General features: G+C 37.6%; 2 protein-coding genes across 2 annotated transcripts; both read right to left on the minus strand.

Moving 5' to 3' along the window:
* Window positions 1-585: 585 nt before the first annotated feature.
* LOC120288524 lies at window positions 586-2,793 on the minus strand. The gene has a single exon (XM_039302567.1). It carries the CDS (start codon window positions 2,791-2,793, stop codon window positions 586-588), a length of 2,208 nt encoding a protein of 735 aa, XP_039158501.1.
* Window positions 2,794-18,333: 15,540 nt separating this feature from the next.
* LOC120288525 lies at window positions 18,334-20,517 on the minus strand. The gene has a single exon (XM_039302568.1). The coding sequence runs from the start codon at window positions 20,515-20,517 to the stop codon at window positions 18,334-18,336; it is 2,184 nt and encodes a 727-aa protein (XP_039158502.1).
* Between the last annotated feature and the right edge of the window lie 2,379 nt (window positions 20,518-22,896).

Raw genomic sequence — 22,896 nt, forward strand, 5'->3', positions numbered from 1 at the left:
TTCCTAAGTATTCAGATATCGTCACATAGAACCATATACAGCGAGTTTTTCATTAATTGTTCGGAACTTAAATTATTTTTAGAGAAAGTCATAACTAGAAAAGTGATAAATGGGCAAAAACCAGCCCCAAATTGGATTTTTCTAAATAAAATGTTATTAACGACGTAGACAAGTTGGCTACCAATTTATGATGGGTAAAACATTACCCGTCTCGGTCTCCCATATCAAATACATACTCAGCTTTCCCAAGTGTACCAACCGGGGTGAAAATTACTGACGTTTGGGGAGTTGCTACAGATCAACATAAAAAGTTAATTGTCAGGAGTGGCTAATTGCTGATGTGCGGAAAGTTACTAACCACTTTGGGGGACTCAAATTCTCCGTCCCAATGTGGGCTGAAATCTCTTAGAAAAAAACGAATAACAACTAATGAATAATAACTGATAAAATGTTTCATTATTTCCCAACTGCTCGAGTACAACAAAAATTGAAATAACACCCTCAACATCTCAAGATGATGAGCTAAACTTATTCATATTACTCAGTAACGGTAGGTTAAGCAAAAGACGCATTCCACCTAAAGTTCTAGTTCATGGTCAGTTTGGTAATGCATTGTGCTTCGGAAGTTTGTACCGGATCCGCCACACCAAGATGCGCCATTAGAAGCCAGACATGGCTGATAAGCTCTCCTCCTCTGCTCAGGCTCTCGGAGTGCTCGTACCCTTTGCTTTGGTAAGCTGCATATATCAGAAACTTCGCCCAGACCCTGCTGATCAAGCCCCATTTACTGCCGAAGTCATTCGACTCGATTCTATTCAACTGGGATGCGAGACGGCACGCGTCAAACAGCACTGACCTGCTTTGGCCACCGCGTATTTTCGTGGAGGGCAGCTGAGTCTCCACATGGAACAGAAGATGGCAGACTTCGCATAGATTGCGTGACTCTGTTGACTTGTGCGCCTTATCACAGCTCTTGACGCCGGTGTGGACGTGTTTATCTTTCTTAAATAATTTCTGCGCCCACTTCTTGACAACCGATGAGATGTTGATGGTTTCTTTCTTTGACAAAACCGCTAGCTTGTCCTCAAAGAACTTCTGAGCGTCGACCATAGTATCTTCATATCGAAGCATCCCTATCCCTGTTGGCAACATGGAAGGATGGAGTACTAAAAGATACAGCATGTACCGAGAGACCAACTTACTCATCTTGAAGTTGGTGATGTCTTCCGACCTTTGGCCCTGCCTCCTGCCATGGTCATTGTAGTGGCAGAGCTCTGTGGCTATGTGCCAGACGAGGATGCTTTGGTCGAACTCCATATTTTTCACACTCCAGTTCAGGTGATCGTGATTTGACCGCTTCAGCACTTCGCTGGTTTCCAGCTTAAGACTCGTCAACCCGCTCTTGGATCTATCCTCTTCCATATATTTCACCGTATCCTTCATGTGACCTAAGATCCATTCTTTCATGTTGGTCTTGAACACTTTGTAATGGATGCAGAAGTTCTTCTCCAGCTTCTCATCTAATTTTGCGAGCCTTGGACACTTGCTGAAGATCCTATTTCTTTTCCTGATAGATAATCCCAAGAGGCTGAACTGGGCCACAGAATTCGACCATCTTTTGTTCCGACAGATCCGGAGAAAAGCCACAGCAGATGCAACCGTGGATCCCTCGGGTCTCTGAAGCTGCCAGTGGTCAACCCAATCAGAAGAAATTGCTAGAAGAACCGAGTAAATCTCTAAAAGTATAGCCACACTTATCAGCAAGAAGGTGATACAGATGTCAACTCTGGGGTAATCCTTCCTATCCTGTAAGGAGAAGATTACCAACACGGCAAACGGCACCAGCAGATTAATAACGCAACGAATGATGCCCCAAGCACGGTTCATCAACAGTGCCTTGGTGTAGAGCAGATCGTACATGAACCCAAGCTCGATCTCCACAATCCCAAAAGCCGTCACCGAGTCCATGGCATCAGGGTTCTTGAACATGCGCTTACTGGCCTCCAGGTCGCCAGAGTTGAGAATAAGGCCCACGAAGAGAAGCTTGAAGATCTTGAACAACTCATAGGCTTTGAGCAAAACCAGAGTCGTGTCTTTCTCTTTGTTGCTGGCTTGACGGCTGATCACCGAGAGATCCTCCGGAGCCAGAACTTCCGTGACCTCGTCAATGCCGACTCGGTAACCCTCCTCTTTCTTCAGAGTGTACTGTTCCATTATCCTGGGGTATATGGGACCAAAATCAGGAAGCGAAAGCATCGAATCTCGAAGTCGACCTTCGCTTGCCAAGTACAAACACAATGTCCTCTCTGCATATTTGACGAACCCCACCAGGATCATACCAGCCGCTAATATCGACAGTGTTGTCCCGGACAATGCCATGAAGTAAATGTAACAAGCCAGTCCTACCTGGACACAAAGTCTTGCCAACTGCCTCAGCCATAGCTCATTGTCCTCCAGGGCATACGCGGTGATCGTGTCGGGCCCGCCCAAGTGAAGGAGAAGGAACGGTGCCCAGAATGCTGTGATCTGGCTCTGCGGATCGATCATTCCCCTCGTTTCCTTGATGTTGGCCAGACGATTTGAGAGGACACCGAGCGTGAGGGTCGCAATGGAGTCGGCTGATAGGTACGTCGTCCAGACCACGACTTGGATCCAGTACTTGTAGATGGATTTCCTCCGACTGCCCTGAGTCGCGAGGGTCAATTGGAGAAACAAGCTGAGGAGCACGAGCACCCGCAGCTCCCACTCCTTCCACAGTTCACGAGCGTTTTGGGGGACCAGCGAAAATGCCATGGTTGAACTCGATGTCGGCACCGAAGGCACAACGATCGAGCTCCGTTTCGAAGAGCTGTCAAACTTTGGATTATAAATGGAGAGGACAAGCAGTGCAAAACAGCATTAGCCTTGAATTTACCTCAGCAACACCTTCAGAACGGCCACCATTTATAACCAATAACTGATGTAGGAATCAAATACAGAAGCACCTATTTACCCTGCATAACATTAAAGGAACACCAAAGCAGTTCGCTTTTCAACATGGTACTCACGACATCACTTTTAAATGTATAATTGTCGAGCAATTCTCTGCATTTGCCCGAGAGGGAAGTAACAACTAAATCAGGGTTTCAAATTCAGTAAGCATCACTTTTCTCCTAATCATTGTGATTTTACTTTGTCTAGCACGCCCCACCAGCCCAACGTTTTTCATGTGGAATATCGAAATCACCTGTTTGGGTTGCTACAATAACAAGTAAAGACACACACAAAAAAGGCCAAAAAGAGGGTGATAAATGCTAACTCCAAGTTGAAGCAATTCCAATGCATTGAGGTTATTGCTTCGATCCCCAGACAGCATATTATTGTCAATCTTCATATTAAATCCTCGAGTGAAGACGTCACTACCATAGAACATCGCACGAGGATGCATCTTGCACTACATCACTGGTTGCTAATGTGCTTTATAACCACCATGATCGCAACTTGTATCCACGTCTCTATATTGGCATGCGGTGGGCGACACTCGCGGAACAATTTTCTCCTAGGCACGAGGTGTATGATGATCGCCGAACATTTCCGTGGTCCACTACCTGTCCCGCGAGGGACATACAGCCGATGCACCAACCTCTAGATTGGCTTTATTAAACCCTTAACATTGCAAGTCAAGGCTAATAACATGCGACTAAAAACCTTTCAAAACCTCAAAGTCCAAAAATTTCATAATCTGAAGATCAGTTTAATTTTTTTTTTTCCTATGGCAGATAGGAAGTCATCAATGCCACTATAGTGCTGAAATTTTATGAACAACGATTTTGGTGTCAAATCATTTTTAAAATATCCACTTAAGTGACCTCAATGAGCCACGTTAGGTTTTTACGTCACTGAAATCACTTAAATATTGCTGAAAAATTGCGGCTCTTAAACGATGTTTTTTTACCCCAAAAAAAAAGATCGTTTAAAAAAACTTTGTCACGAAAATAAATCCTTACAATAATTATGGCATTGATGTCATCTTTATCCCTACCTGCCAAAACTTCGAAATTTAGGTCGACCTTATAAGGAAAATAGCAAGTGCATACTTGAACCTTCCCTCTATTTTTTTGTTATTTCATGTATAATTTGATTTCCAAAAATTTATGAATAATGGCATTGCCGGGCCCAAATTTGCGCGCCTAGGCAAGCTCGCCCTAAGGACACCGAGCCACGTTTTTAATTTCCATGTGCGAAAATTTCAGCTTTAAAAATAAATAATAAATCAGAAATGATATCTAGGCGGCCAAATATTATTCTCATCCTTTCTTTTACATGTATATGATAAGTTAACGTGAGATAACACTTTTGGAATAATTCCTTCCTTCTTTTGGCGATTAATAATTTGAATCTTATTAGAAGCAAGCAACTTATATTTTCAATTTTCTGTAAAACTAATGGTATCAGTTCCTTAGGGTTGTTAAGAAGACCAATCCAATTATCAGATAAAGACTGCACTGCGAACATGTTTTTGATATACTAAAAGTTGCTTCTAATATCAACATTTTCATAATAGTTTCTCATATATTGAAAGCAGTTGTTTCTACTGATCAAACACGTTAAAAAAAAAAAAAACAATAAAATTTAAAAGCATAAGTTTTTATTTCTCTATTTTCAATGAAAATAAAATTGAAAAAAAATTATAAATGGGTTAATATCACAAAAAATCCCAAACTAATACACATATGACAAATTTACCAAAAACTAATTTATTTACCACCAAAAAATCTCGAACTGGCATACTTATGAAAAATTTATCCCAAACTAATTTTGTAACTACCAAAAACCCCAAACCGATACATTTGTAATAACTTTGCCTTTACTTAGTTTCCGTTAAACTGGTTTAATACCATTAAAAAAAACCATAAATCGGTACATATGTGACAAATAAAGGGTAAAATCCTAAATTAGTATACTCATCAACTATTACGTGCTCTCTAACTCAGCAATTTAATGGTAAAATATAACATAAATTAACATAGGGTGAATTTATCATAGATGTACCAATTTGGGATATTTGATAATCAAAAAATTAGTTTGAGGAAAATTTATCACATGTGCACCAATTTGGCATTGTTCATGATGTTAAACCTTTTGCAAATTGAATTGCCTTTATTCCCTCCCCCACCCCCAGGCCTTTCCCTCTCTTCTCTCTCTATTGTCTTCTTCAACATCCAGCGACAGGGGGTTTGAGCTAGTCTTACCCTCTCCTCCATCTCCTTTGATTTTGTTTGTGTTTTTTTTTTTTTTTTGGTTCTTTTCTTAATTTTTTTTCTTCTCTCCCGATCTAGATCTTGGAGTTTGAAACATATGCTTTCAAGGACTCGATGCCTTGATGCTCTATCCATGTACAAGTCATTTGCATCCAGTTTCAATAATCATCGTAGAAGCTCTAATGTCTCACTAAACTACGAAAATTTACTATCTCAAATGTTAAATATGTGTTCGTTCAACGTGTATTTGTTGTCTCCATATGCGATAATGTAAAGGAAGCTACACCTAGACATGCACCGCCAACTCGTAACGATGTAATTACTAGAAAAGGAATTTCCTATATGCTCATCACTAATGAAAATACGAGATCCATTATTGGCCATAGATTATTTGGCTTGATAGATCCATTCTTGTGGATCAGGCGTGTATTTAACCCCGTTGAAACTTTGTTCATCTTTATTGTTTTGTGGATTTGGCTTCTTCTTTTGTGCAATGTTCTAGGTTTTACTCTTTTTCGATTTGATTTGTCATGAAGTTTATGTACTTTTTGTGTATTATTTTGAGCGATGAATACAATCCTCTTTCAATAAAATAAAATAAGCCGGGCTTGATTGCCACTTCGACACCATTTGCATAGTCAGATGGCATCAAATCTGAACATTTCGTGCATTTTTTTTCTTCCTAAAAGAATTGGGATCTTTCTTTTTTCCTCGAGTTGTAATTTGGACAGCGAAGCATAATATTTTGAGTTGTACATCGACCATGAAAAAATCATTTTTCATTTTCGCCACCCAAACTTCATATCTCATGACTGAGTTCTCTAATAGATGGATCAAATTACATTTAACAAGACTTCATAAGCTACACCAATTTTAGCAAAAGCAATTCTTTCACAGTGAAAGAGTTACTCTTACTTATAGTGAAAATTTCATGAGAGTACCAATGACCGATTAAAACTCCATCTGTTTGTCAAAAATGAATAATTTAAAGAATATTTTCCTAAAAATGATTACATAGCTTGAAATAATTAATTAATGAAAAATATTTTCATTATCAACAATAATATATAGGGTTAATACTGAAAAACCCCAAACTGGTATACTTGTGACAAATTTACCATAAACTATTTTTTTGACCATCAAAAACCCCAAATTGATATACTTTTGACAAATTTACCCCAAACTGGTACACTTGTAACAAATTTACCCTATGTTAGTTTTTGTTAAATTTTATTATCAAATTATTAAGTTAAATGACACATGACAGTTAAGCGGTATACCAATTTAGGATTTTACGTTCCGTTTGTCACAGTTTACAATTTTTATGATTTTTTTGTGGTATTAATTCAATTTAGCATAGGGTATATTTGTCACAAATTTACCAGTTTAGGGTTTTTTGTAGTCAAATAAATTAGTTTTGGGTAAATTTGTTATAAATGTACCAGTTTAGGGTTTTTTATAGTCAGTCGGGGTAAATTTGTCACAAGTTTACCCGTTTGGGGTTTTTCATTGTCAAAAAATAATTTTGGGTAAATTTGTCACAAGTATACCAGCTTGGGGTTTTTCAGGGTATTAACCCTAATATATATTTAAACATTTCCATGGATGATATTTTTAATTTTTAATTTATTCAATTTATAAGAGATATAGGCGATCATTTTCAAAAAAATATTTTCTAAATATTTCATTTTCTGCAAATAAATAAGCCTAAATATGTAATTTCAATACGTATTATATACATGTTTTTCTTCTCCACACGCAATGATTTTAGCTTTTGCATCGACTATCCCTTAACATGGGTTCAGAGTCTTGAGCCATTTTCTCTTTGCTCCATTTGTCAACCAATCATTTTGTATGTGAGACCTTGTTGATTTAACACTCATATTGTCTCATTTTGACCTTCTAACAATGGAATTTGAATTTTTCTCTGCATAATCATTCTTCTCACGAGAGATTTAAAATAACTTGTAGTGAATGACTCCAATGAGAAATCTAATACTTATCTCATGTGATCCTCTTCCTCCACCGTCAGCTTTGGAATCTAAAGCTTTATTATTTACTTTAAAGGAGACATGCGTTGAATTAAGATAAAGAATAAAAAGATCTCGTACGACATGGCTCTTGGTACAATATTCCTCCAGCAAAGCAGACGATCAAATTGGACAAGATGAGTGTATTGTCATAAGCATAGGTAAATTGGATTGGTATTTTGAACCCTGTGCGACCCCAACATACTTAGGGTGCAATTGATAATCATTCTATTCTCCAAAGCAATTTCTACTTAGAAACAATTTCTACTCGGAAATAGATTTTGCTGATTCTATTCCCTCTACGAGTTTTTAAGCATTAAAAGGCATTTAGTAATTGTACAAAATTTATATTCCTATAATAGAAAAAGAACATAGTTGCATTTGATACAAACATCAAAAATTTTTATTACATAGCATTTTAAAAAAAAATAATAGTTTTATGAATTTTTTTTTTCCTCCTATTCTTTTTTCTATAGTCGAATGCGGCCAAATGAGAGCCAGCGATCTCACCAGCCTCAAGGGAGCCTCAACTAACCATGGCAAGGTCGGTAGAACTCATCGGCTGGTCGTTGGCCATTGATGTGTCCAACGACTGACTAGAGGAAGAAGAAAAGGAAGAGAAAAGAAAGAAAAGCAAAAAGAAATTGATTTGAGCGTGATTCTTGAGTTGTTCACAAAAAAAAAAAAAAATATCTAAATTTTTTTTCTACTTCTTAATTTTGTTTTCAATCAATTCGTGGGGATAAATTTGCACCAAGGAAGAAAAGAACAAAACTAGTCATTATGGACGCGTTTGGTAACATTTCGTTTAAAAATTGTTCTAGGAAACAGAAATAGAAAAAGTGTTTATGTTCCGAGGAACAATTTTTGAACAAAAAAATGTGTTTGGTAAACTTATTCCGAGAATAAAAATAAACAGAAACACGTTTGGTAAATTTGTATAATTTTTTATTTCTTTTATTTTTTAATATTTTTTATATTTTCTTTCTCATTTTCTTATTTATTTTTTCCTTTTTCTTTTTTTTCTTCTTTTGCCGATCGCCGGCCTCGGCCATGGCCGGCGACCGGGCCGACAAGGGCAGCGGCCTCGCCCACCACGGCAAGCCGAGGGCCACCGGGCGAGCTCGGCCTCGCGGGGCCGGCGACGCTCCGGCGAGTTCGCCGGCCCCGACAGGCGTCGCCGGCCCTCGACGATCGGTCACCGGCCCTGGCCGAGGCCGGCGACCGGCCAAAGAAAAAGAATAAGAAAAGAAGAAGAAAAAATAGAGAAGAAAAGAAAGTGTTTCTAAAATGTGTTCCAGAAACAATAAACAACTTTTTTTTTCTTGTTTCTATTCCAGATGTGTTTCGGGAACAAAACGCAAACAAACGCGTTTCTCTGTTCAAAAAAACAGAAATTTTTGCTCCGGGGAACATAAACAATTTTTAACAAACACAGCCTATTTGGTCGGTTACCAAACAAGGCCTTAATCGTGAACTATTTGGGTGATTCAGATTTAGATAGATATGAAACAAGTAATAAATACTTATTTAGACTCTTTTAAAGAGGGGGGCGTGTTTGCATAGACAAGAAAAGAAAATGAAAGGAAGAAAGAAAAGTGGGTTAATCATTCCCGTTGTGAACGAAGAAAAGACCAAACTAAATCTGATGAGTGAATGCTATTCAGTATATATGTAAGCCTTTCTCCATATGGATTGATTGGCATCAAACATTACTGAAGAACAAAATGGCAGTAGCGCCTCAGGCGATGCAAGTACAGGCATTCGGCTTCTTGATGGAAGCTAGCGTAGACGTCGATCCTAATAGTGCCAAATCTGTTAGCTAGGTTTACTTCTATGTGGAGGAAACCCAATAAATTGCAAGCCCAAAAAGGGCTTGAGCCCATATGATAAGTCATATGAAGAAATATGATTTCTCACTATATTTAAAATGGTAGCCGCAAAAAGACTTAGTAACAAAAGAAAAAGATAAAGCAGAAAATTTGGGGGTTGGGGCAAAGTCTGATTTACATCAAGCTGGCATCGGAGGTCGATTCGTGATCTGATTGAGCTAAAATTTTGTCAGCATGTTCGTAGTGCAATCTTCTCGAATCCTCGCGGTTTGATTTTCGTTTGAAGCTCCTTATATCAGGTTTTTCATGGATTGATCAAAACCTGCGTTTTTTGTCAAATTTATCCTTGATCTCTTGTGAAATTCATGTGTATTGCCAAGAATTATATTCTTGAGGTCTTTATTGTTATGTACCTCTAGTATTTGCTAGACAAAAACATTGTTTACCCAATTTTGTTGATAGTAAAGGTTTTCGGGTGGACTCCGGTCTCGTGGTTTTTGATCTCATCAGGAAGTTTTCCACATAAAAAATCATCGCATGCTTAGTATTTATTTTACTCTACTATATCGATTCATACTAGGTTTACACAAGATGGAAGATTATTTTATTCTGCTGCGTTAATTTGATATTGTTTGAATTGTTATTGTTCTCCCATCAAAACCAACCCAGGTAGAATCAACAAGCTTCTCCACGACGGCGTTCTTCTTTACAGCAGCGTTATATACAAAGATAAGAAGAAGGCAAATCATCCTCCTCCTCAGGCAAATCATCATCATCCTCCTCCTCCTCCTCCTCCTCCTCCTTCTCCATGACGGCGTTCTTCTTTACAGCAGCATTATATACAAAGATAAGAAGAAGGCAAATCATCCTCCTCCTCAGGCAAATCATCATCATCATCCTCCTCCTCCTCCTCCTCCTTCTCCATGACGGCGTTCTTCTTTACAGCAGCGTTATATACAAAGATAAGAAGAAGGCAAATCATCCTCCTCCTCGGCAAATCCTCCTCCTCCTCCTCCTCCTCCTCCTCCTCCTCCTCCTTCTCCATGACGGCGTTCTTCTTTACAGCAACGTTATATACAAAGATAAGAAGAAGGCAAATCATCCTCCTCCTCCTCCTCCTCCACAACGGCGTTCTTCTTTACAGTATACAAAGATAAGAAGAAGGCAAATCCTCCTCCTCCACGTCCATTTTCACGAAAAGTGCAGAGAGCACTATAAGAAAAACGCGCAAATTCTTCTTTATATCTGAATAACCGTATGTGTATATACATGTATGGTCCCTTTTTCTTCATTTGCTACGTAAGAGAGTAATTTACGTACCAAAAAGATGTGGATGTTGATTAATTCAAACTCGATGGCATCGGCTTCTCTTTCTCATTACTTTTCACCAATTTCTTATATTTTACCCATTGGACAAGATAGGTCTATTCGCAAATAAAGTTCTTACTCACTTATAACATTGCTCTAGAAAACGGTATTGTGTTTCGGTAATAATGTTAAACGTGTGCGCATGTATAATATCACTTGAAATGTCAATCCGAATGGATCAATAGCAACTTTGCTTATAAATTTTTTCCTCCTACTCATATTTCAAAACCCTAATAATGTTGAGTGCACGCACGCCTTGATTAATGCTTCTCTGCTCATATATCAAAATGCTGATTGTGGCAGAGGTATTGGGTTGATGGCAAAGAAGAACGGGACTGCTTCGCAATCTATGCCGGGGGACTCAACATTGCATATATTGGCAGTAAAAGCCTGACGGATCGGTATCTTTTATCATATAGCGCACCTTGCGTTGCACTTCGAGTCTAACAAGGGTTTTTCGTATTTTAGTGAAGAATGAACGACATCGGATAACGGGGAACATAAAAATGATAAGGAAGGCATTTCATGGGATTTCTTTAGGGAAAATCTAGAAGAGGAAACCATAGCAAGAGACAAAAATTTGTTTGAGGGTATTAATGCAAGTATACATAATATTGATTTTTATCTTCTCTTATAATTGATCATTCTTGGAATTATTCTTTTTCGCATAATGTTGTTGATATGTCCCTCTCTTGTGCTACATAGATAGATGGTTAGGGTTATTTCTTTTCACCTTCTCGGGATAATTTTGTTCCATTTGAACAAATTAAATGTCCTTGCGATTTTCCAGCTGAACTTGATATATGGATTTTGAATTGAATCCAAAGTGTTTGTACCCATGCGTCTTATCTATTTGCATAAATATTTCGAGATTATGAATGAATCAAGAATAAACCATTGAAAAATATGAATAGTAAACTCGAAATACAAAAGCGATATGTCCATTATAGTCCCAAATCATTGAATCATTACTTTATTATTTAAACCCCGAATAATATGATTAGACAATTTCAAACCCAAAAGAATTATGGCATTGAAGTCTCCCTATTGGTTTCTACATGTGCCTTCAAGGTAGAGGTAAATTCATAATTCTTCGATTTATTTCCACCATCTACGGAAAATTGTATGAATATCCCTAGCAAAAAATGAACCGTTCTTCGGCCTTGGTATCTAAATTTTGATTTTTGCCTTCATAAGGGCGCGGTGAGCCAATTAAATTAAGAGCGCAAGATATTTTTAATGAATAAAATTTTAGTTTCATCTTCAAATATCGCTGTCAAAGTTAGTAAGTTCATTATATACTAAAAACTATATACTATGACCTATTTGAAATGCTTAAATATTAGAAAATCAAACCTATTTTAATCTCTCTAATCTTATTAAATTTTAATTGTACTATTTACTTCAATATATTCGTCATAATAATGTAGCGGTAGTTCTCCCTTTTATCATTTTCACTTAATTGATCAAAACCCAACCAAGTTATAATTTCATGAAATTGCAATCTACTTGAGATTTTCTCATCTTTTCTACTTTTCATTATAATTTTTCTTTTCTTTTTGAGTTGATGAAAAATAGGAAAATTATCTAAAATGTCATAAACACGTTGCACTTTTGTTAATTCAGTTCTAAACCTTTCAATTTCACTAATCAAGTCCTAAACCTTTTCACATTTATCCAATTGAGTCTATCCTGTTAATTTTGGCTGAAATTCACTAACGTAAGAGGCAAGCACTAACGTGGCACTTTTTAGTAATATTTTAATGATATTTTGAATTTTTATGATTTTTCTTTATTTTACTTTGCTTTTTTTTTTTCTTGGCTTTGGAGATAGAGTCATTGAGGGTGACCGGCCGACCCTCTCTGTCCATAGGCTAGGGCCGGTGAGAGAGAGAGAGAGAGAGAGAGAGAGAGAACATAAAAAATTAAAAATATCATTAAAATATTATTTAAAAAGTGCCACGTCAGCGCCAGCCGTCCATGTCAGCGAATTAATTTACTCGATGGACTTAATTGGCAAAAGATAAAAAGATTTAAGACTCAATTGACAAAATTGAAAAGTTTAGGATTGAGTTGGCAATAGTACAATAGGTTTACGATTTTTTGAACAATTTTCCCATGAAAAAATAAGGAGAGAGTATGATGGATTTCTAGAGGGGTAAGCTTTATAGTGGTTTGGAAAAATATTGAGAGACTAGAGATCTTATTTTGTCTTTGGTGAATAAATATATAAATAAGTACACATAGTTATATATAGTTGGCCAAATTAAGAATAATGATAAAGGAGGAAGAGAAGATTGAGAGGTAAATAGGAAGAAAAGCCCATTGAGCATCTCTAAGAGTGAGAAAAGTGTTAGAAAAATTATAAACATATTGTATTTGTGTCAATTTAGTCATAAATCTTTTAATTGTGTCGATTTAGTCTTAGATCTGACCTATGGCTAATTCAGTTATTCCAGTCAATTTTGACTAGATATTGTTAACGTAGACGTTGATCATCCTATATGACATAACCAATGCTAATGTATGACTTTTTTATATATAAAATTTTAATAATTTTCAATTTTTTTTTCTTTTTTTCATTGCTTTTTTTCCTCCTTTTATGCCAATAGCTAGCACAACTAGGGCTGGCAAGGGTCGGCAACACCAAGGTGAGAGCAAGCACCAACAAGGCTGATCCTCACCTATGGCTACAAGGACAACCCTCGCTCAGGCGAGGCCAACCCTCAACGACCACTGATGGAAAGAGAAGGAAAAGAAAAAGAAAGGAAAAAATTAAAAAATCATTAAAATATTTTTTAAAATGTCCACATAATTACCAATCATGTCACATAGGACGGCCGAAATCTATGTCATCAATATTCAACCAAAATTTGTCAGAATGATTGAATTATTTATGACTCAAAATGTTTAGGACTAAATTTGGCACCAATGCAATAGGTTTAGGACTTTTCTAACACTTCTCCCCTCTAAGAATCCGCATTGTTATATGGGATATCCTTGTATTATTATGGAATGATAGATATTGACCTAGCCATTATTCCTATCTATCATTTTTAGTATAATTATATGCTTTTTTTGTTCTAGTAATTCTTAATTCCACACTAAATACCTCATTAATGTGGCATCCAAACTGACTTTTTTTTTAAAGGTTTTTTGTCTAACTAATATGGATTATCAGTAAACATATCTTGTTAATGAGTGTCTTGAGGTACTTGCTAATACTTCGAGTTACAAAGTGTTGATTACACATACCAAAGAAAATTAGTGTATGGTAAATTGCAAACTTACCTTATTACCAAGTACCTACTAAACTCCATTAGTCGGGAGGAGTCGTATTTTTATTTTTATATTTTTAGTTAATTAATCTGGTAATTAATTAATAAGGAATGGTCAAGTTTATTTATTTATTTTTAATATGCTTTTTACTTTTGATTTCTGCTTATCATCGACATATAGAGTTTGTCTAATATCAATCTCCAAATTGTTATTGTACAGATTTTTATCAAGTCTATAACTTTCTAGATATCCATAGTTGTATAATCAAATTTATCTACATGTCACCTATCCAATGATGAATGTGTAAAAAAAGAAAAAATCGTATACTAACAATAAACGAAATAATTATCCTAATCAATATCGTTTAAAAAAAGCTACTTCTTCAACCCAAAAAAAAAAAGAAAAAAGAACAGAACAAAACAGAACTACTTCAGCGATAGCATCGAAATTGCAAAAGTGGTGAAGACGAGGTGGCTAGAAGTCAGAGATTCGTTTTGGAAAATGAATCTTTCGCTGAACGTTTGGTACAAAGTGTCGTTTCAGACAAGGATGGCGATGCCCTTTAGCAGCACCGCGGGACAGACGGGGAGCCTGAGACTTACTCTCCCAAAGGGGACCAAACTAGAGAAGCAAGCGGAGTCGTCCGGAGTCCCTTTGCCGGGCAAAGATTCGTGACACGAACTGGATGTCGGACGGTTCTTCATGACGGCGCAGAATGTGGGCAAGATGGAATTTGCCATGGGGCAATTGCTCCGAAGATGGAGGACAGGGGTCGTGATAAAGTGCGTTGAGATCACAAGCAGTTATATAGACAATAAGAGCAATTACAGAGGAATTGCCTTGATGGAAGTGAATATAGACTATAGTGATACATGTGTATGGTCAAGAGCGCATGTTTGTGTGCCCTTTTTTAGCTAGTAATAAATAAATGAAAACTCGATCACTCATGTGTAAGAATGTCCTTCTATTTGCGGATGTCGTTCTCCTATCCATGATATTTATTTGTTAATCTATTTATCTATCTATCTTAGATTACTACTTGTTCATGGGAAGTAAATAAAACTGTAACTCAAACGTAGTTTGATTTAAACTTTTCCATTTTTATATGCAAATGTCATTTGCGTATTATTTATTCACTTCACATTTAGTATCATAAAAAAAAAAAAGGTAAAAAGAAAGGAAAAAGCGATAGTGGTTGGATCAATTGTTCTCAAGAAACACCGTGCAAATTCGTCGGGTAAGATTCCGACATCACAAATGTTTTAGTTTTTATGGCCATTATGTCGGTTCTAGGAGAAGCAGAAACTTTGGTCAAGCACCACGATTTTCTGTAGTCTCTGACAGAACTGTCTATGTATTTTGATGCAATGTTAAGTTACGGTTCAAAAGCCGCTAACTTCATGCGATTTGACTTCACGGTCAGGGAGAAACGAGTTCAACAGCGTTGATTGCGCAGGCTGCAACTCAAACCACGACCGACTTACTTCGGAGCCCGATTAGTGGATTTTAGATCAGTAATGTCCGTGTCGGCCTAGAAACCCTTAAGGGTATTATAGTAATTTTTACTTAGAAATATTAGAGATGTCACTTAACTCCGTTTATTTTGTAGAATATGAATGATTTGAAAAATATTTTTTTAAAAATAATCATTTATATTGATTAAAATATTTAATCAATGAAAAATATTTTTATCATTCCATAACAATTTATATCTAAATATTATCATTGACAATAAAAATATTTTCGTTCATTCATTTTTATAAGTAATATAGACTATTAATTTTTTTTTAAATGTTTTACAAATCATTTTATTTTCACAAAATAAATGCACCATTCCTTGGTGGTATGAGATACTACTTTATGAAAGTATGTGCCTTCAGGATAGCTGGACTTCAAGTAAGTAGCATGCTGCCTCCGCTGGGAATTTCTACAGTAGCATATTTACAGCCAAAAACATATTTTTATGCATCAACATTGGATCAGACAGAGATGCTTTTTAACGACTGATGAGTTAATAAATCTGGATTTAGTTCTTGTATTGGTTTATCCACAGTTGCTCGCAATCGTGCTGTGACGCCACTATTTCCCTTTGAGGTTATGCCTGCAAGCTTGTGTCCATTATTGAGATTTTCATAATTTGCTACTAGAAATTATGTCTGCCTGGTTGCATTGACCGTTCCAAAAATTAATTTCTAGTTAAAAATTGATTTTTCTATTTCTATTCTCCGAACGAATTTCTAAACAAAAATATGCATTTAATAACCTTATAAAATTTTTGTTCTTGAAATAGAAATCTGTTCAATAACGATACAAAATTTCTCCCTCCCGAGTGATGCTGGTAGGTGTCTAGCGTCCAGCAACTAGCGGCCACGCGTCCGTGGCTGGTGTACGGCGTCCGGCATCCGAAAGTGGGTGGCTGACAGTTGGCATCCAACGAGCGGTGGGTGGGTAGCGGACGATGAAGAGAGTAAACGATGAAAAGAGTTTTTATTTCTTACTTTTGTTTCAGAAAAAGAAAAGCTAAAAAAAAATTTAATTTCTGATTTATCTTCCAAATTTATTTCTAGAATATAAATCTATTCCAAAAAATATAAAATGAAATTGTGTTATCAAACTGATTTATGTTCCAAACTTGTTCTAGGGAACATAAAAACAAAGCAATAGAGAAACAAAATAGTTTTCATTTGTACCCTAAAGTGCTCTTGAACTTTTAGTGAATGCCTCTGTCTAATCACTACTAGAGGTAGAGGATTACTTTGCAAGCAAGCTCATTCCTTTATAATATAATGTTTTCTAGATTTAGTGGAAACTACTTAAAATGAATAGTGAATTGAGATTGACAATTGTTTAGTGATATCCTAGAATGCCAGAATGATTTAAAGATTTCTTTAATTTTATATCTACTTAAACAAAAGAGTTGTTGAAAAATAAAATAAACAGAAGACTTGTTAGTCTTATTTAGGTTAGTTGTATTAAACCTTTAGATACGTACTCACTGGTTTCCTTTTTTTTTTCTTTTTTAAAGATTAGCAATTATCTTGAGATCTTTGACAAATTATTCTATTCAATAGTATATTGAAGTTTAGTTACGCATGTAAATAATATATGTTTGGGTATATGGCAAAATATAATAATGTGTTCATAAGACATTTTTTAGTTGTCTTCCGATTCTGACATATGCTTTCTTGAATTATTTCCTTTATTTGGAGAGGCATGAAATAGTCATAAAATAAACGATTACGTATTATTTCAAAATTCCGTATATAAGAAAATATTTCGTGACAATCGTTAAAATAATTGATTTCTTATCTACTGAACTTGTGTTGTTGCTAAGTCAAGTATCGATGCCTAAGTAAATTGAAAGTGAAGCTCGTTTCCATGGAACTTTTATAAAGTTGTCAAACCAAAAAAGTAATGTCTAGTAAAAGGATTAAAGACTAAACTCAAGGAATTAGTTGTGACATTGCATTAGCTGTGAATCTCGATGCTTTTAGTGTGAAAAATGGATAGGAAAGACTAACCTTAAAGGAGTCAAGTAATGAAATGTGTTTTCCGGAACAATCTATAGATCATCAAAGGGTAGAGAAAACAGTTGATTTTGCACGGATACTAAAACGATCATTTAGTTGTCATAAACATGATGTGGAATAAATATGAAATTATTAAAAAAATCGAAACTAGAAAATAAATTTGACCAAAGTCAGATAACAATATTCTTAAGGACAATATTTCGCTCGACGAAACTATTATGGCAACTTTCAAATCATGTAAAAGAATTATTTGAGAACTTCCTAGCGTCTTCAGGTTCCTATTGGATTATGAACGACCGTTGAATTAAAATTTCGTAAAATAAGAATTAGAAAGGAATTGTCAGTCGCGAGAGAGAACCGAACGTATCTTTAATGACGTAAGTGCAGATGGAGAAGTTGCTGCATAATATTGTGGAAATAAAAATAAAATAAAACCTTTTAAAATTTGAATGTGAGATTTACTAGCCACTTTAAGGAATAAAGAGTTACTCTTTAATTTTCCATGAATTTTGCGGCTCTCGAACTTTGACATTTATATATTATGAAACACTTGAAACTTTCCTAAGTATCCGAATATCGTCATGCAGAACCACATAAAACGAGTTTCTAATCACTTTTCGAAACTTAAATTATTTTTTCCTTTTTAAAAATGTTTTAGGGAAAGTCATGCCTACAAGTGATAAATAGGCAAAAACAGGCCCCAAGATGGATTTTCCAAGTAAAACGTTATTAACCACGTAAGCAAGCTAGCTACCAATTCACAATAGGCTAAAAAGCTCCTCTTTTTCTAATGAAACTTACGAATCACTCTAAAAAAGTCGGTCTCGCATATAGATAAACACTCGCTTTCCCCAAAGTTAGAAGTGTTCTAGCCGGGGTAATGCCTCTGGTGAATGGCAATAACAACTGATGCATCGTCTCAATTTATTTCCTGACTCCTCAAGCACAACAAATATTGCAATAACTCCCTCACCATCTCAAGATGATGAGCTCAACTTATTCACCTTACTCAAGTGACAGTAGGTTAAGAAAAGACACATTCCACCTGGAAGTTCTAGTTCATGATCAGTTTGGTAATGCATTGTACTTCAGAAATCTGTACCGGATCCGCTATGCCAAGATGCCCCATGAGAAGCCAAACATGGCTTAGAAGCTCTCCGCCTCTGCTCAGGCTCTCAGAGTGCTCACAGCCTTTGCTTTGGCAGGCCGCGTATATCAGAAACTTCGCCCAGACCTTGCTGATCAGGTCCCATTTATTGCTGAAGTCCATCTCGGAGTTATTCAACTGGGATGCGAGATGGCACGCGTCGAACAGCACCGACCTGCTTTTGCCACCACGTATTTTTGTGGCGGGCAGCTGAGTTCCCACTTGAAGCAGAAGATGGCAGACTTCGCACAGATCATGCGACTCTGCTGACTTGTGCGCCTTTTTGCAGCTATGACCACTGGCGTGGGCATGCTCCCCTTTCTCGAATAAATTCTGCGCCCACTTCACGATGCTGGTTTCTTTCTTTGACGACACCGCTAGCTTGTCCTCGAAAAACTTCTGAGCATCGACGGAAGTATCTTCATATCGGAGCCCCCCTATCCCTGTTGGCAACATGGAAGGATAGAGTACTAAAAGATAGAGCATGTACCGAGAGACCAACTTACTCATCTTGAAGTTTGTGACGTCTTCCGGGCCTTTTCCCACCCTCTCGACAAGGTCCTTGTGGTGGCAGAGCTCAGTGGCGACGTGCCAAATGAGGATGCTCTGGTCGAAGTCCATACCTTTCACACTCCAGTCCAGGTCATCGTGATTTAACCTCTTCAGTACTTCGTTAACCTCCTCCTTAAGACTCGTCAACCCGCTCTTCAATTTGTTGTCTTCTGCCAGCTGTTTGACCGTATTCATCGCGTGACGGAAGATCCAATCTTTGATGTTGTTCTTGAACACTTTGTAATTGATGCAAAAGTTCTTCTCCAACTTCTCGTCTAACTTGGCGAGCCCTGGATACTTGCTGAAGATCCTGTTTCTTTTCTTGATAGATAATCCCAAGAGGCTGAACTGGGCCACGGAATTTGACCATCTTTGTTGCGGGCAGGTCCGGAGAAAAGCCACGGCTGATGAAATTGCGGATCTCTCGGGTCTCTGAAGCCGCCAGTGGTCAACCCAATCGGATGAAATTGCTAGAAGAACCGAGTAAACCTCTAGAAGTATAGCCGCGCTTATCAGCAAGAAGGTGATACAGACGTCGACTTTGGGGTAATCCTTCCTATCCTGTAAGAGGAAGAATACCAACACAGCACAAGGCACCGAGAGACTGATGGCGCAACGAACGATGCCCCAAGCACGGTTCAGCAATAATGCCTTGGTGTAGAGCAGATCGTACATGAACCCGAGCTCGATCTCCACTATCTTAAAAGCCGTCTCCGAGGTCATGGCAGGGTTCGAGAACATGCGCTTACTGGCCTCGAGGTCGCCAAAGTTGAGGATAAGGCCCACGAAGAGAAGCTTGAAGATCTTGAACAATTCATAGGCTTTGGCCAGAGTCTTGGCATTCTCTCCGTCCCCGCCTTGACCGCCAATCGCTGAGAGATCCTCTGGAGCCGGAACCTCCACGACCTCGTCAATGCTGACTCGGTATCCCTCCTCTTTCTTCAGAGTGTATTGCTCCATTATCCTGGGGTATATGGGACCAAAATCGGAAGGCGAAAGCATCGAATCTCGAAGTCGATCTTCGCTTGCCAAGTACTGACACAATGTCCTCTCCGCATATTTGACGAACCCCACAAGGATCACGCCAACCGCTAATATCGACAGCGTAGACCCCGACAAGGCCATGAAGTAGATGTAACAAGCTAGTCCTGCCTGGACGCAAAGTCGCGCCAACTGCCTCAACCATAGCTCATTGTCCTCCAGGGCATAGGCGGTGATTGCGTCGGGCCCGCCCAAGTGGAGGAGAAGAAACGGTGCCCAGAAGGCAGTGATCTGGCTCCTCGGATCGATCATCCCCTTCTCTTCCTTGATGTTGGCCAGGCGGTTCGAGATGACACCAAGCGTAAGGGTCGCAATGGAGTCGGCCGATAGGTATGTCGTCCAGACGACGATTCGGATCCAGTACCTGTAAATGGATTTCCTCCGGAAGCCCTGAGTCGCAAGGGTCAATTGGAGGAACAAGCTGAGGAGGACGAGAAACCGCAGCTCCCACTCTTTCCACAGTTCTCGATAGTTTTGGGGGAGCAGTGAAAACCCCATGGTTGAACTCGATGTCAGCACCGTAAGGCGCAACGATCAGGCGCCGTCTCAAAGACCAATCAAACTTAGGTTTATAAATGGAGAGGGGAAAGCAAGGCAAAACAGTGTTAGCCTTGAATTTACCTTAGCAACATCCTCAGAATGGCCTCTATTTATAACCAAGAGCTTGAATATAGGAACAAATACAGATCACCTCTATGCCCCGCATAAACATTACAAGACTGAAAAAGTAATACGTTTTTCAAAATACCTGTGTGACACAACATTCGCAACACCACTTTTGAATGTATAATTTTCAAGCAAATCTCTACATTTTCCTGGAGAGGAAGTAAAGTGACAAAATCAGATTCCGACTTTCGCACTAGCATAAGCATAATCTGCTTTAATTGAGAAGATCAGCATATAGACCTAAATTTAAGTTAGATTTCTCAATCACCTCTCATAGTTTTGAATCATGTGAACTTCACTCTAATCATTGTGATTTTAACATTTTGTCTAGCACACTCCACCAACCCAACGTGATTCGAGTAGAATATCGAAATCACCCGTTTGGGTTGCTATAACAAGGAGTAAAGATACGCAAAATGACCAAAAAGATGGTGCTAAATGCTTACTCCAAATTGAAGGGATTCCAATGCATTGAGGTGATTGCTTCGATCCCTGGACAGCATAAGTCCTTGGACACTGATCTCTGTAGTAAATCCATGAATGAAGTTGGTACTGTGACAGAACATTGCGCAAAAGCGTACGTCGCGCACCACATTGCCGTAAGTCGATGTGTTCTTTGACCACCGTGTTCGCGACTTGTCATCCGTGCCCAATCTACTGGCACGTGGTGTGCGACACTCACGGAACATTTTCTCCAAGGCACGTGGTTTATCACGGTCGCATTTTCATCCTCCACATACTATCCCGCGAAGGACACACGACTAATGCACTTCTAGCTTAACTTAATCAAACCCTTAACATTGCAAGGCTAGATACATCGATTAAGAACTTATGAAAACCTCTAAGTCCAAAAATGCATAACCTCAAAATAAGTTATGTTTTTTTCCGAACGATGGAAAGGGCGTCATTAGTGCCATAACTTTTAAAATACACTTAATTTAGTATTAAAACGTTTCAAACAATTATTTTAATTACCACAACTTTTAGAGAACGATCACCTAGGTGAGTACGGTGACTTAGTTTGTCAAAAATCTGGTTGCTTTACGAAGTTTTGATGCTAAAGTGATTATTCAAAAGTTTTGACATCAAATTGATCATTATTAAAATGGTGGCTTTAATGTTAAACAAATTAGAAATGTGACAAAGGGAGAGAGTGAGCCAAAAGCAAAAATTACAAGGCAAATATTCTAACTTTGACACTATTTTTCTTTGTTTTGTTAGACTCAAGAGTAAAATCATTGAGCAAACATTCTCTTAAAATAATTTCATTTAAAATCACATTTTCCTAACAAAAGGGAACATAAGCAAATTTTTCCACACCTCTACCAAGTTCGTCTTTATTTCTTCTCTAACCTTGCTGTATTCTTAGATTGAACAACAAAGCTTGAAGCATTGTGGAAATGGATTACAGTGCCTTTGCTTCACTTTTGTGAATTACCTTTGCATAGACGGAAAGGATCTTAGATTAAAAGGGTTTTACAAAATGCAAAACACTATTTGCCACAAACTTGTAAATTAGAAAAAAAAAATGTAAGCATAGATCGATGAAGATGGCACCTCAAGCGAAGCCTAAAAGAGAGATGACAACTTGTCGCCAAGGTCATGCGACCACAAGCAACCACTATTGAGGTTGCACAACCTTAGGCGAGCCTCGACCTCTGCAAACATTGAAACTAGCAAGCACAAAAAGAGTGCATGAGAAGACGATGAACAATGTTTTTAGAGGCAAAAGTGATAAGCAAAATTATAATTGAGGGCAAGATTGGAAGAATATAAATCATTAAATTAAACCCCATAATAACATTCCAAAAATGTTCAAAGCGCTCTTCACCTGCCTTAAACTTTCAGTTTTGCCAATGCTAATTTCCGTACAATGCTCTCCGTAAAAATTTACCAAATGCCATAACTTGTCCCAGGAGATTTTAGAGGTCCAGAGTCACTTGGGCTGAACCAAATACACTTCTTTTTATCAACTCCCAGGATCGATACTAAAGAACATTCGGAAACCAATCTAACCCAAATTTCTTAATTCGTGAAAAATAAATACATTAAGCAACGTTGATTGGTTTATAAATTACGCATCACAGAATTTTAAAACTTTGTATACCAAAACTTTAAGAAAGATTACTTTTAGTGCAAAATTTTAGGAATGATCATTTTAGTGTCACTTCTTTTAAATTGTCCAGTTAGCCTCAATGAGCCACATCAATT

Source organism: Eucalyptus grandis, chromosome 9, assembly GCF_016545825.1.
Source record: "Eucalyptus grandis isolate ANBG69807.140 chromosome 9, ASM1654582v1, whole genome shotgun sequence".
Taxonomy (NCBI): Eukaryota; Viridiplantae; Streptophyta; class Magnoliopsida; order Myrtales; family Myrtaceae; genus Eucalyptus; species Eucalyptus grandis.

Bases quoted from the DNA above. Each gene is read 5' to 3' on its own strand.
- LOC120288524 (XM_039302567.1), bottom strand. From the start codon at position 2,793: ATGGCATTTTCGCTGGTCCCCCAAAACGCTCGTGAACTGTGGAAGGAG.
- LOC120288525 (XM_039302568.1), bottom strand. From the start codon at position 20,517: ATGGGGTTTTCACTGCTCCCCCAAAACTATCGAGAACTGTGGAAAGAG.